The 14,217-nt window shown below is 39.2% G+C and overlaps 1 protein-coding gene across 1 annotated transcript; it reads left to right on the forward strand.

Annotated features, from left to right (window-relative positions):
- Positions 1–10,190: 10,190 nt before the first annotated feature.
- IFNG (interferon gamma) lies at positions 10,191–13,772 on the forward strand. The gene is made up of 4 exons (XM_051627365.1): positions 10,191–10,371; positions 12,281–12,349; positions 12,712–12,891; positions 13,604–13,772. The coding sequence occupies exons 1-4, from the start codon at positions 10,249–10,251 to the stop codon at positions 13,730–13,732; spliced, it is 501 nt and encodes a 166-aa protein (XP_051483325.1). The 5' UTR covers positions 10,191–10,248; the 3' UTR covers positions 13,733–13,772.
- Positions 13,773–14,217: the final 445 nt, after the last annotated feature.

The raw sequence follows: 14,217 nt of genomic DNA on the forward strand, positions 1-14,217 counted from the left end.
ACCTGTGGATGAACCTTCTCCCAAATTCAGTGTATCTCTTGAGCTGGGGGGACCAAAGATAGATGCACTGTACTGGGTGTGGCCTGACAACTGCCAAGCAGAGTCAGAGAAAGAACATTCTAGGACCTGCTGGCTGTAAGTTTGTTGATGCAACCCAGGATAGCATTTGCCTTCACTGCTGCAAAGATGAAATCCAGCTGTCCAACAGCACTTCCAGTTCCTCTTCAGCAGACCTATGCTCCTGTCTGTGATATTTTTCTTCTTTACTTTTGAGGCAAATTCTCAATAATCTTGCACTTCTGACTTTCAGAAACTCCAGTCTTGCTTCATGTTTACCTTTACCTTTGGACCCAGTGATTGGTTGCTCTAGCTTCTCAGAATATTTGTTTTTGAAATGAAAATATAATTATTTGACTGAAAAGTTACAACTCATGTAACAACATCCAGACTTATTCAGAGAATTAACATCTACCCTAAACAACACATTTCCCAGTAGTACTTACCTTCTCAGTCAGGTTGCTTTTCGTTATGTTTTATCTTTATCCAACCAGGGACTGGATGGTGGACACCTTACATAACTCCAGAGGAATGTGTTTTACTACAATATTTTACCCAGTCCCGTTATGTTTTGTCCAAGACACTCCTTGAGACATTTTGACTTTTGCTTCCTTCTATGATATACAAAATTTCTTCATCACCCCCACTTTTACTTCTGCATTTCTTAGACTTTGTTGTCTGTGCTCTAGACATGTCGACTATTTCACTATTTTAATTTCATTCCTTTGGCAGGACTTCTGGAGGTACTCTAAGACCTAAAGACTTCCTAAGCCTGTTAATATCAACAAAGCATAACCTTGTGATTTGAGGTGACTAGAAAAATGTGAATCCATGCCTTCTTCAGCTAATCTACACCTCATTATCATTAATTCCCTGACATGGCAGTTCCTGCAAAGTCTTCCTTGGAAGCAGAGGAAAAATTGATGCATCCCACAACAGTCTCTTCTGAGTGCAATTCAAGATGCAATGCCAGAAATTCTAGGGTTTTTAATAGGTTTCCATATGTACCCAGGTATGAGAAGATTAATGAATATTTGAAAATGTTTAATTGCTTCTTCCACAAGAATATATTTCTGTTTGCTTATTTGTCTACTTGTGCCTGATTAGTCTGATTGAGGGTCTAGTACCAGCAACATTTTCATTTCCTGTTTCCCATTGCTTAGACCATTCAACTTTGGCTCTTAAACCTTTCAAATAAGATATCAGAAATTGTTGCAAGGTATCTTACATCTTCATTAGCAAAAGGGGCAATAATACAGCAGTTGAACTGTAAGTTAAAAAAAACCAAAACAACTGGCATTGAGAACCCACCTTCTACACTGCATTTGTTTTCATTTGTTTTGAACTAGCTCTAATTTGGCCCCATGGCCTGGACACCTGTTAAAAACTGGGGAATATCAAGTGAGTTTCTGAAACAATATTCCAGTTTTATTTTATCTGAAAGGAATTCATTCTTCCGGGCTCCAAGAGAGATCTCAAATGCAACTCGATGTACTGTGAGTGGCGATGTCTGAAAGACTGGTTTTAAATTCCTATGTATGGAACAAATGGCACACTAATGTAAAAGATCTTATTGATATGCTAGTTCACCTTATATGGGATGGAAAAAAAAATTAGCTAATCTAAAATTCCTTTGGGTAATTTTGAGCAACTATTGAACCATAATTGCTCTTTTTCTGAAAGAAAAATCTCTTAAGCAAAGAGGAGAGCATTTCAAGGGTGCTGATGAAAACCAGAGTTGGTGTTTCTGAACTCTGAGCCATTCCCAATTGAAATTCAACTTGTGTATCTGCTTTTTCAAACTTGTGAAAGAACAGCTGTACCTTGCCTGTGTATGTGGAGACAGGCCACACCTGTGTACATCACAGCTAAAGCCTGGTGTATCATACCTCCTCTACTTCTGATACCCATAGTAACTAGATTAAAACAACCCTGGCTGTGGCAGCACATGGTACAGCTTCTCCTCCACTTTTGCTGCAAAAATATGCACAGAATAGGTTGATGAGGCAAACCAGAGGTATTGAAAAAGGATGAAGTAAGAAGTCAGGGCTCTGTAGGCTTTTATGTGAAACAATGAGATTAGTTTAAATGGGAGGGTAAGGCTCCTTTCGTAATTCTTTTTCATAAGTTTTGGAAGTTTTTCATAACTGCCATATAGACTTTCCTAGGTATTAACTATCTCTTGGGTAATTGATGGAATGAAAATGCTTTCACAACAGTCAAATAGCTGTAGTAGGAAAGCTGCTCCCACTCCTTATGGTAATTAACTCGTACAGACACTTTATCAATATGTGGGCCATAATTAGTAGAACAACCTTGCTGTTGCTTAGCTGCAAATTTTAATGAAAGTGTCAGGGGCTAAATTAGTATGAGACTTCCGATACTCTCAAATTTGGTTTAAATTGCTGACTGTGTTACAAAGTTACTGCCTAGGAAGGAGCTGACAGCTAGAGAAACTGCCTAAGTTTCGTTTCCTTAGGAAAAAAGATTAGCAACACCACCTGCCACAGTAACTACGTTTGTTATGCTATCAAGAATGTTTTTTGTTCATCTCCAACATTTGCTTGTTTTATTGTCTTTGTAGAAACTTGCTGTATTTTAGTTTGGGTACAGAGACTCATTAGCCTCTTCAAAAAAGCAACACAAATTTAGTTCTCTCATGTCTTGGTCTTTTAAGTATTTATTACTAGCTAAGTCTAAAGTTGAGCAGAGGGTATCCATCCAGAGCACTTGGTAGCTGTGTTCCCGACTGTTGAAAAAAGAAGATATGTGACTTTAAAATAAGGTGCATCTACACTCGACCCACAGTTGCTCTTCTATAGGCAGCCTTGTTTCCTGTGAAGATGAAGAGGAAATGTACTCTAGGGTGTGAAGCATTGCTTCATTTTTTTAACTACTAAAAAGCAAAGGTCTTGCATATTCCTACTTTCACTTTAAATTCTGAATCTAAATGGGAAGTTTTTGCAAGAAAATGACTCTCAAGAAGTCCAGTTCTAAGTAAAAAGTTATCTGTGGATGGATTGCTTGTACGCCTTATTTTCTGGTGTGCTTCTAAGTGGTCTGGAGACAGGACAGAAAAAGGTAGGACCAGATCTGCATACTTACTTGCTTTTTTTCCTGTGAGTAAAGATGAGTGGCATGCTTAGTCACACAATTATGAATGGCACTAAAGAGAATGATGGGCAATGGGAATCCCCACCAAACCATCTCCTGGATTGTTTTAGAAGAAAGGATTGCATCACTCAGCAGATTTCTACTAGGAAACTTCCCGTGGATGTTTCCAAATGGTTATGACAAAAAATGCTCACTCTGTAGGCTGGTTTGAAATATTGAATGGATACTTTCTTAGTGATGCTTGAATCAGATAGTTGAGCTAGCCTCCAACATATGTTCACACCTACACACTTGTGTTTACATGTACATGTGTGACATTTAATTATTACAAATTGTGTAAAGGGTAACATGTGAAGATGATCAGATTTTTCCCCAAAATGCTTATATTTCAACTTAAAAACATCAGGAAGGAATTAAAAGCATTACAGGACTGCTTTCACTAGTGTTTTCTTCCAAATTTAAATAAGAGTATTAATTACCAACAATAAATGTGCCTGTAGGATAAAGATACTTAAACTGTGAAAAGAAATGCCACTGTACAATGAAAACTTGAATGGCATGTGAATTCCTTGCTAAAAACTAGACCAAAAAGCTCCAATGCAAATAAAAGCCCACAATGTAGAAAATCAACACAAGGAGAAGAAATGAATCACAAAACTCAACACGTGGAGAACATTCAGTGAACATGATGGGAGGAAGACGAGTGGGGCTGCCTCACCAATGGGTTGAAAGCTTGAAAAGTACCCTGTGGATGTAGCAGTGAGAATGTACAAGAAGCATTGTGCTCATTGGAGGGCTATGATTTCGAATGTTATCAATCTGCAACAAATTTTCAGCAGTCCTTGCTATTTCAGGAGGTCACAAGCTGTCCTGTGATTAGGTCAATGCAGACTTCTGAGTGGGTTCACCCAGCACATGCTGAAACTGACAACTGATTCAAGACCAGCATGCTTTGGTCTTCTATCTCTTAGAATAACATGGTTCTCTTGAAAAAGGGCCATGAGGTTATTGCACATACCTGGAAGTGCAGATGGATTTTTGGCTTCTTTTGAAGATGGATCTGATCCTATGAAAATGAAACTGAGCATCAGACTGAGAAAATAACAGAGGTCTTTCTGGATTGAGAGTTAAGGTATAGAGGAAAGCATGCTCTTGTTTACTGGGAATTCGGTAAAGACACTCTGAATAAAACATCTGATGGCTTTCTATCTATTAATGTACAACAAAGGTAGATATCTGCATATATATTCACAGGAAATGGCAGAAACTCAGAGCCACATAATGCAGTCAGGCCAAATTACAGTGGAACTGGTTTTTAATGAATTATTTTTCTTAAAGTAGGTTAAAATGTTGCCATCAAAATCATGGAAATACTCTGGCAAAGGCCATGGAAATACTAGCATGCTGGCCTTGTAAAAGCCATGGCTATTAGTGAAGAATTAGAAAACCTTGGAAAATCACTCTGGGAAGAACTGTTTTAATAACATCTATCTTTATTTTGTAGAAGACTTTACACCCACCAAGTCCCAAAGTGCCTTACCTGAAGTCATAATGTTGTACTGGTAGCATTGGATTGTTAACATTGCCAAGTTAACATTAAAAATCAGCAGTATGAATGTTGTATGCTGCTCGTGCCTACAAAGCCTAGGCAGAAGTATCTAAAAAATCTTTAGAAAGAACCTTGAAACAATTACATTTAAATTGTAATTTTTAAATTTGTCTTATTGAGAAGAACTTCTAGAAGTTCTTGTTTCCAGTCTTTTCTCTGCAACTAAGGTGATTTTGAAAATGATTAGAAAAAAATCCCAACCCCAAAACTCTAAAATAAACCCTGTGAGTCATGAAATCACATAAGACAAGAAGCTGCATCTTTAAAAAGGAAAAAAACCCCTTTAAGATTCATGATATAATGCTCAGAACTGGCAGCAACTCCAAAGGATGTTACAGTGCTGAAAACAGAAATGTTCCAAGAGTAGTTTATTCTTTTTGGAAGAATGAAGAAGAGCAAATTAAAATTAAAGATTTTTGTGGCAAAGTCTATAGACACTCTGGTTGTAGCACAGGAGGTATTCTATGCAACACCAGCCATACTTTGGGCTTCTGCTGTGCCACCAGTTCTACTGCTTTTCCATTGGACATAAACTAAAAGTGGATCAGATTTGAAATCTTCTTCTCTTTTATGGATAATATATTTTAATCTGGAGTTGGATATGTGAAAAGATTCTGAGCTCTAGAAACACAGAGTAAAAATGTACTCCATGTTTTTCTTCTACTGTTTTCTACAATGATATAATTGTTTTCTATACTTCACTATTAGAAAAATAGCGTTTTAGGATTGTATCTCCCTTTCTCATGGTTAGCTCCCACTGGTAACTCACGGTTTTTTAATCATTCATACATGTATACTGTGTTGGGGTTTTTTTGCAGAGCTGGAAATCCAGCCTTTACCAGTCTGAAACACGGCACAAGAAACAAGGAGGATTTTTAAATCTGCATTAAGTGTTGGTGTCCACTCACAATCAGCACTGAGGAAACATATGTTACAAGTGCCTTTGTGCAGTCTTAGAATTTCTTGTACACACCAGTTCAATAGTCTTTCAAGGAAAGGGAGGGGGGTTAGGAGCATGCTCATTTTTATAAACAGGGACATTAGCTACTCATAATAGGGACAGCTGATCTGAGAAAAAATATTTGTTATTATCTCCACATGCTCCAGAAAGTAATTGTAAAATGAGTCCTGAACATTCCCATTATGCTACTAACGCAAGGTGAGGGTCATTCAGTAAGAAGTGGCCAGGAAGTCCACAACAGTGTGTGAGAAAGGCCAGTCCAGAACAGCTGTTAACAGGTATCTTCTTCTTCCTGGGCAAGGCAAAACTTGAACTATTATTTATAGAATGGATGAGTACTCAGACCATGAGGGATCAGTTATTTCCTCTTACTAATTCAGAAACTTGTTATTTCATGGGGAAAGGTTTTCCCAAACTATGAACATTTTTCCATCCCACATGGGATTACCAAATTGACATGGTGAAGTATGAAACAGATGTGTCATTCAAGGTACTATGATTTTAATGATCTTATACTTACACTCTAATCACTTCAAGTTGCACCCCTAAGCTCATTATCAGCACATCTGTCTCTCTAGATGGCTAACACCACTGGGTGTTACTTTTCTCTTCCTTCGCTTTCTTTGGAAGACTCAGCACCTACTGTGTGTCAGAAATCTTGTGAGTGGGAAGAGGGATCAATAAAATACATTTTCCCATTAACAATTGCCTGCAGACAGGAGTGTGTAATGGAGGCCAAAGGTTCTTCCTTGTCTCGTATTTCAGATGGTACAAACTGGTTTTCCGGTTCCGTCAAAAAATAGCTTTTCTAAAAAGTGCTTGGAATGGGTAGGATAAAGTATTTTATTTTGAAAAATTACAAGGCAGTTAATTTTGAGAATTTCAGAACTTCCCCCCCACCCTGAAATTGTTTTCTTATAAAACAAAGTAGCATTTTTGTGCCGACATTATCCCTAATGACCATTGGAAACATCCTCTAAAGCACAGATGGTTGCAAGGAGTAGACAGCTACACCCACCACAATGTGTAGCACCAAGGGAACATATCCCTGTCTGTAAGACAGTGGTGGGTTTTGTTTTTGTGGTAGGGAAAAATATTACGGTGTGTTCGTAAGCGTTAGTTGCAAAGTCATGGAGCCTGATCATGCAGACATCTACTTTGTGGATAGTATTAAGATGAGTAACAATGTTTAGTAGCTATCTAGCACTGGTACAATGCATACGCAAATTTAATCACTTAAACCCCTTAGCCCCCCCAGCACTGTGAAGGAGGAACCGCAGGAATTATTTTTGCTCCCTTATAGGAAAGGGAGGCTAAGAGGTGAGGTGTGATTTAAGGTCAGAATGACAGCTCAGAGAGGGTTTTCCAACCCTGAGCTGCCTTCCTTGAGCAGTGGTAACAGAGGAAGCCACGGAGTTCTAGAGAAATGAAAGTATAGTATAGATCTTCTGGTCTGGTAAGGGCAATTCCTTACTGATGACTCAGCTAGTGTGCTGAGCAGTACGCATAAAACAAAAAAAAGAAAGGGAAAAACCTTTAGTCAGTGGTCATAATGAAATCTGACATGACTTTGCAAGGGTAATTGGTGTAAGGTGTTGTATGAACAGAGGGGTGTGAAACCTCTGCTTTGCATGAAGAGTCAGATAACTTCCAGGCAGCAAAATGAAAAAATGCCTTGGTTTAATTTCCTGCTGTGTTTGGAACAGATGACAGTCCAGCTGTGACGATGGACCCACACAGAGGATGGCTCCAATCCTATGTAGCACAAGACTTTTCAATACTCTTCTGGCATCTGTCTAGTAAAGGGCAGGTATTTGCAGGATACCCCAGATTTTGTTTGTAGCAATGTTGATGCTCAGGAAAGGCAGTGCAGAGGAGCCCTCTGAACCCGAGTCTTTCTCACAACTTGACTGTTCATGGTTTTAGGGCAACAAGACATACACTGGAGACCAGTGATCTGTTTCAGCACTTTGGGAGGAATGGGAAGCAGAACAGGGCTTGGAGGTGAGCAGGACCTCTGGGACTCAAGAACCCTCATGTTCTGACCTTCTGCTCTAGGCTGTTGCCTAGTTTCAAAACGATTTGCAGAGAGGTGATGGTGTCAATAAAAGAGAACATTGACATGAGCATGTCAACATTAATGGGATGCCGTTTATTCAAATGTAAAGGATTTGGAAAAAGGATCCTATATTTCTGTATTATAATACATTTCTGTCCAACTGATGATTTACCACAGGTAAATCAACCCTTTCTTTGAGAATTTGAATGTGGAGACAACTAGAAGGCCTGAATTTAGTCTCCACAGGCAGGAGAGGATACCTGAAAGTCAGACCTGCACTCCGAACAAACTATGACAGAGCCAGACATCATGGCTTTCTTCTTCTTTGTTTTTCACTTAATTTCTTGCTTTGTTTTATGATATAATATTTGTAGGGCTGCTTAGTGGGCAAAGGACAGCAATGGGACTAGGAGACCCTGTTTGTGTTGCCAGGTTTGCCTTTCCTAGATGCTGAATGATCATTAATTATCCCATTGCTTTGTGATATCATCTTCTTACCTGCAAATTTGGATGCTTGGTAGTGGCCTCCTTGGAAAGGTGAGGCAATCTAGTGATAAAATTAGACTTAAACCCCCCAAAACTTTAACCAGTATCTACAAAAGATGAGTGCCATATATAACAGGAATGATTTTTCTTCTATCACTTGACATCTGCCTTCCAACACTTTGACAAAGAATTACTCCATAGGCTAATGGCCAGATGACATGCATCAGCACATGTCTCCCACATTGTAAAATATGCTTGGTTTTGGATTGGAAGGGAGTTTTGAGAATTGCCTTGTCCAATCTCTCTGCCAGGGACAGGCACAATAACTTTGTGTTTTTTGTAAAGTGTTTTGAAACATTCTTCAATAGTATTACTGCTTCATCTCCATGTCAACGCTTCCAGCAATCCAGTTATTGCTTAACCTGTTCTAATTTCCTAAACTAAAATCAATATGGGCATTGCATAGTGCAGTACTACCCCAAGCAGATTACAGCCCTAATTTTGTGTTGTGAGATGTGTGGCACCTGTCTGCTCTGCTATTCCCATGAATTTTCGGCATGCAGCTTTTGGGCCTGTGATTGCTAATTCTTGTTGCTGCAAAATGGCAATTCCCTGTTTGAAATGGTAGTAAGAAGACTAGATCTATTCCACAGATGGATGTTCTCTTTCAAGGTGCAGGTGAAAAAGATTCAATGGTGTTAGTGGTAATTCACTGAGATGAGAAGTGCTGCTGGGGAAGGTGCCAGCTTCTTGCAAGGAACAGTCAAAGAGCCATCTGGGGCTGTGCTGGAGAGCTCAAATCATACCTTGGGACCAGTTTAATTCTCATCTGTTTCTGACAAGCTGCAGCCTGGGTGAACTGGGACCACAAGTGTGCTGTTCCTGATCCTCTGTCTTTTCTTTTCCCTGTGGGCTCCTTCTTTCTTTCCCTTGCAGGCTCCTGCCTACCTCACATTCATATACTGCAGCCTAAAATTACTCTGATTTCTTTATAAGACTCTTCACAGCAAGTTCTTTTCCCGTGATATCCATCAAGGCAGAATTCAGCTCCAATACAAAAACCTTTTCCCCAGCTATTCTCAATTCAGTTGTTTCAGGGGTCCATATGCACTTGGACACCATCCTGTCTGTCTTCAATTGGGCTTTTTTTCATCCATTTATTTCTATTTTCATACTATACTTAAGTGAAAAAATGAATGGGCAGGTAAAGAACTTTAATTATTGCCAAGCAAGAAGTGTTTCAAGAACCACAGAGGAATTTAATATGATGCATCATTACATCCATGCTGGAGCCTCATTTTCCGTGAGTCTATTTTGAATTTGGAGGTGAAGAATGAGAAAGTGTCAGAAATGCACTATACACCATGGAAAGAACGCAAATAATGTTTCACAAAAGGACAGTAGTAGGTGGAATGTTTAGATCTCTAAGTGGCTCTGAAGAATGCTGTGGCAATCTCAGTGGTTGCTTTAAAGGAATACCAGAAATGAGTTGACTTATACTGACCCTTTAACCACACAATATGATTTTTTTTCAGATAGCATGCGAGGATGTGCTTAAGCCACAATGCACAGTCCTCAATCAGTTATTATAATTTTCCCCTTTTCCCCAGCCGTGTGTGAAAGAAACTTCAGAATCTGCCACGTAAATGTTACCCATTGATGAACCACTATAAATTTTTCCAGGCCCATGCTTTAAGAAAGATGCTTTCGAGGGATTCCCTTGATTAGCCAAAAATGGAGGGTTCTTATCTAACACTATCTTGTCTAAATTTACACAGCCTATGATGACGAAATAAAAAAATCTCAAGACCAGGTTTAAATACCACTGACAGGCAGATGAAGTTCATTCGTCTACTATCTTCTAATAGAAGAACTAACTATTAGAAGTTGAAGCTCACTGCTTTTAGAACTGACATCTCCCAGAACTTCTCTGAGCATTTTAACTGAACCATCACCAAGAAAATGACTTGCCAGACCTACAGTTTGCTTGTTCTGTCTCTCATCATTATTTATTTTGGACATTTTGGAAACAGCTTAAATCTTCCTCTACTTCAAAATGATATAGACCAACTGAAAGCTGACTTTGTAAGTATGGTCTTCTACTGCATTTCTCTTCTGCTTGTGCTTTAGATACAGTCCAGACTTGAGCACTGCTTGACATACTCAGTTTGTACCAACAGAGGGTAAGCATGGAACATATTTTTCAGGTATACCTTTTTTAAAACAAGAATATGGACAATTTCTTTGGTTTTCCTAGAGTCTTTCACTAACATGATTCAGTTTTTCAATAGTCATAGTTATGTTTGCATTTCTTTCAGGGTCACTCTTCCTTTCACAAGAGCTTCTCCTATCTCCATTCAGCCTTTGATTACATGGAATGTTTTATAACAAGAAATCTTAATGCAATTTATGATGAATTAATGAATCTTGATTAAGTTCTATTCAGATGCAACTTACTGACACTTTTTTAGTTTTAGGTTAGTAATGCTAATAGGGAATTTAGTATTAGTTAGCAATATAAACTAAAGAATTTTTGCTTTAAGAAATGCATCTGGCACTTATGCTTGGTAGTAGTAAGAGTGTGTTTCCCGAAGGTGATTCCTACTGCTTATTCTTTTGAAATTCCCTATCTGTGACTAGGATCTGGGATGGGAATGTTATCTGGCATGATACTACTTTTTTTCAGGCAGACTTTTGTTAACTTAATAATGTAAAGTTAATTCATCCATCTTCATCCAGGAGGCATTAAAGTAGTTCACAGCTGAGTTCAGCTGGAATTATTAATAGAGATAAGAGATCTACAATATACTCACTTCTAATTAACAGCTTTTACTCTCAATATTTTTTTCCTTTAATGCATGAAAGTAGCTGCAAGAGTATGCTCCTATTTTCAGCTCTGATTTTGCCAGAATTTTGTGCACATGGAAGTTGAAATTTGCTAGTCAAAGAATCATCCTGCAGTACTGCACAATAAAGCCCAGTGTGGAACTTCCTTGTTTGCAGATTCATAGGAAGCTGGCTGTAAAGTTGGCCTTGTATCTTAAATTTGTCATCAGCATATATCAGAAAGATTCTCACTTGAGTGGACATAACTGTGTTGGAGAGATCCTGAGCCGTGGTGAGCTTCTTGCACTGACATTAAAAACTGGTCCACAGCAGGTGCTCCCCACCTTTCAGAAGAAGAGCAAAACAAGGCTTGGCAATGATGTGCTCAGCATGGGGAGCTAGCCAGCCTATGAGGTTTCTGTCAGCCTGCAAGTTTTCCCTTTACAGTCGCTATATTTAAATTACTGAGCAGACAAAAAAGGAAATAGTGACTGTTGTATACAAAAAAAGAAAAAAAAAAGACACACAGAAGAGGAAATGATTCAGTTTACCTTTCCTTGGTAGGAGAATTGTATTGCTCTTTGTTTCCTAGAATCTGCCACATTGTATGGCATGGTGTGGCTAACATCTAATGGTTAAACTCCATCCCTGAAAGCCTTAGCGTAGCCCACTAACCTTGTATATCCCACTCCAGTTCTACAAACGGTAGTCTTATACTGAAGTTAATTTTTTTCTTCTTCCATATGAGATTTTACTAAGACTGAATAAATTCAAGGCCACAGACTACAAACGTTGACTTACCAGAAAACATGCCAAGATCGGATCTGACAATTTTCTACCTGTTTGCTATGCTTATGAAGATGAATTATCAGCTGTCAGTACCAAAACTTGCAAGGAGTGTTTGGTAAAACAGATGGTGCTAGATGTCTCTATTCAGATGAGTTACAGCAGGAGGAGACGTTGAAAAACAGACTAATGATATTTCTGGTACTAAGCAGTCATCCAAAGCACTTCAGTGCTTAGAGAAGTGGAAGCATTGTAATAAATATAGGACAGCAGTGCAAAGATCATGTAGTTCTGGTTTTTACTGCTCATTTGAATACAGAATACAAATTTGCCTTCTGGTAAGTATTGTTTGTATAACAGATATGTTTGTTCTTTGTTGCAGAACTCAAGTCATTCAGATGTTGCTGACGGTGGACCTATTTTTATGGGGAAACTGATAAACTGGACAGAGGTGAGTCAGAACTAGATATGACAAAGCGTCTCCGGTGCTTTGTGGGGTACTTTTAGTGCAAAGCAGCTCCCAGGGCCAGTGTAACCAGCTGGAGTAGAAGGAATACTAGCAGAGGCCATTTCAGTAGCTTGGAAATGAGAAAACAATCCCCCTAAAAATGCTTCCCATAAAGATTGAGGTGCTTTTTACTGCACCACAAATGGATTCCGAGGTACAACCAAGTCCAAGAGATGAGTTGCAGCATCTTCTTTATCATCCTGTTTCAAGCAACAGTGAGAACCCCTGCATGCTGCATTTTAACTTCGTTCATTTTCCTGCTGATGGGCCCTCACGGCTCTTTCTTTCTGACTGCTTTTCCACAGAGAAATGAAAAAAGGATCATCCTGAGCCAGATTGTTTCCAAGTACTTGGAAATGCTTGAAAACACTGACAAGTCAAAGGCGCACGTCAGGCACATATTTGAGGAGCTTTTTACTCTGAAAAATCATCTTCTTGATGGCTCAAAGAAGATTGAAGACCTCAAGAACCTGGAAAAGCTTCAGGTAAGGCTCTTCCTCTGCCTCCAAGGCTCATGATGCTGTATTTCCAGTTGAGATTTGAGTGTGACTCAAGCTGATAATGATCCAGTAACCCGTCTGGCAAGCCCCGTCCGGCTCAGCTGGCTCTGGCAAACCTAATGTTTCCAGCTGCAGGGGCTGCTGTGGGTCTGCGGTGTGGGGTGTCAGCGTGGGGGGCACCTGCCCACCCTGAGCTGTGCCAGAGTCTGGCACTGATGTGCCAGCAGCACTGCTGCGTCACCTGCCCACGAGAACTGCCACTGACACAACTGTTTGTGGTTTAGAAATTGGTCAGGAAAGTTGTGCTCAGCTACAGATTCTCTGCGGGCTTTGGAGGCACTTGGCTTGTTGAGCAAGTGCCAGTGGCATGAACCACCAACCTTTGCAGAGGTTCACAGCCAGTACCCTGGTGGAGTTAGCTGCTCCTGGATAACTCATACATCATGACAACAACACAGAATAGCTCTGTCTCACAGAATGTGTCTGGTCTGTGGCACATTACAAAGCAACATAGAAAGTGGGAAGCAAACATCTGTGACAAAGCGGGTCTTTGTTGTAGGAATTAGTTAGCAGAGTAATTGGAAACTGCAGATGTTAATCTGGTTTGGCCTGGTGGCAGCGTAGATTAGGATATGATCAGCAAATAATTATAGCTCTTGACATGGCCTTCATTCTATTTGTTTCTTACTTATAACAGATGAGTGACTTGACAATTCAACGCAAAGCTGTGCATGAGATGTTTGGTGTCTTACAAAGGCTGGCGGAGACTTCAGCTTCTCTCAAAAGGAAAAGGAGCCAGTCTCAGAGGAGGTGCAGATGCTGGTGACATTGTATGACTGACCTTTAGTACTGAGTGATTGTGCAAATTTTGTTATGATGCCTGTATTTTTATTTCAATCTTTTAATTGAGATTTTATACTTTTATTTATTAATATTTAAGTATTTTAAATAATTATTTATAAAGAAACACCAATTAAAGTATTTCTACCTCCTACTACTATATAAGAACTGACTTTGTCTTAAAATCCTGTCTGTTATATGTTTGTTGACCTGAAAATACAGAATGAAACAATGTTTACCCAGTTTCCATATAGAAATTCTGAAATTATATGATACAATACCCAGCTTTCCATCTGGTGCTGTCTGGAGAGAGGGGTGTTACAAAATTACTCTTATCAGTCATCTGTTCGGGATGGAGATGCAAGAAGCAATATGGGGAAGTTTCTGTGAGCAGGGAAGTGTATTCATATCTGCTTACTTCTAAGCATATCTAAATCCAAATCAAGTGAATAGACATGCTTAAAGATAAGC

Source organism: Apus apus, chromosome 1 (assembly GCF_020740795.1).
Source record: "Apus apus isolate bApuApu2 chromosome 1, bApuApu2.pri.cur, whole genome shotgun sequence".
Lineage (NCBI taxonomy): Eukaryota > Metazoa > Chordata > Aves > Apodiformes > Apodidae > Apus > Apus apus.

What these genes read in the sequence shown, in the direction of transcription:
- IFNG (XM_051627365.1), top strand. Translation starts at nt 10,249, where the DNA reads ATGACTTGCCAGACCTACAGTTTGCTTGTTCTGTCTCTCATCATTATT. An exon ending in ACCAACTGAAAGCTGACTTT is followed by an intron (nt 10,372 to 12,280) that starts GTAAGTATGGTC and finishes TCTTTGTTGCAG; the next exon opens with AACTCAAGTCATTCAGATGT. An exon ending in AACTGATAAACTGGACAGAG is followed by an intron (nt 12,350 to 12,711) that starts GTGAGTCAGAAC and finishes GCTTTTCCACAG; the next exon opens with AGAAATGAAAAAAGGATCAT.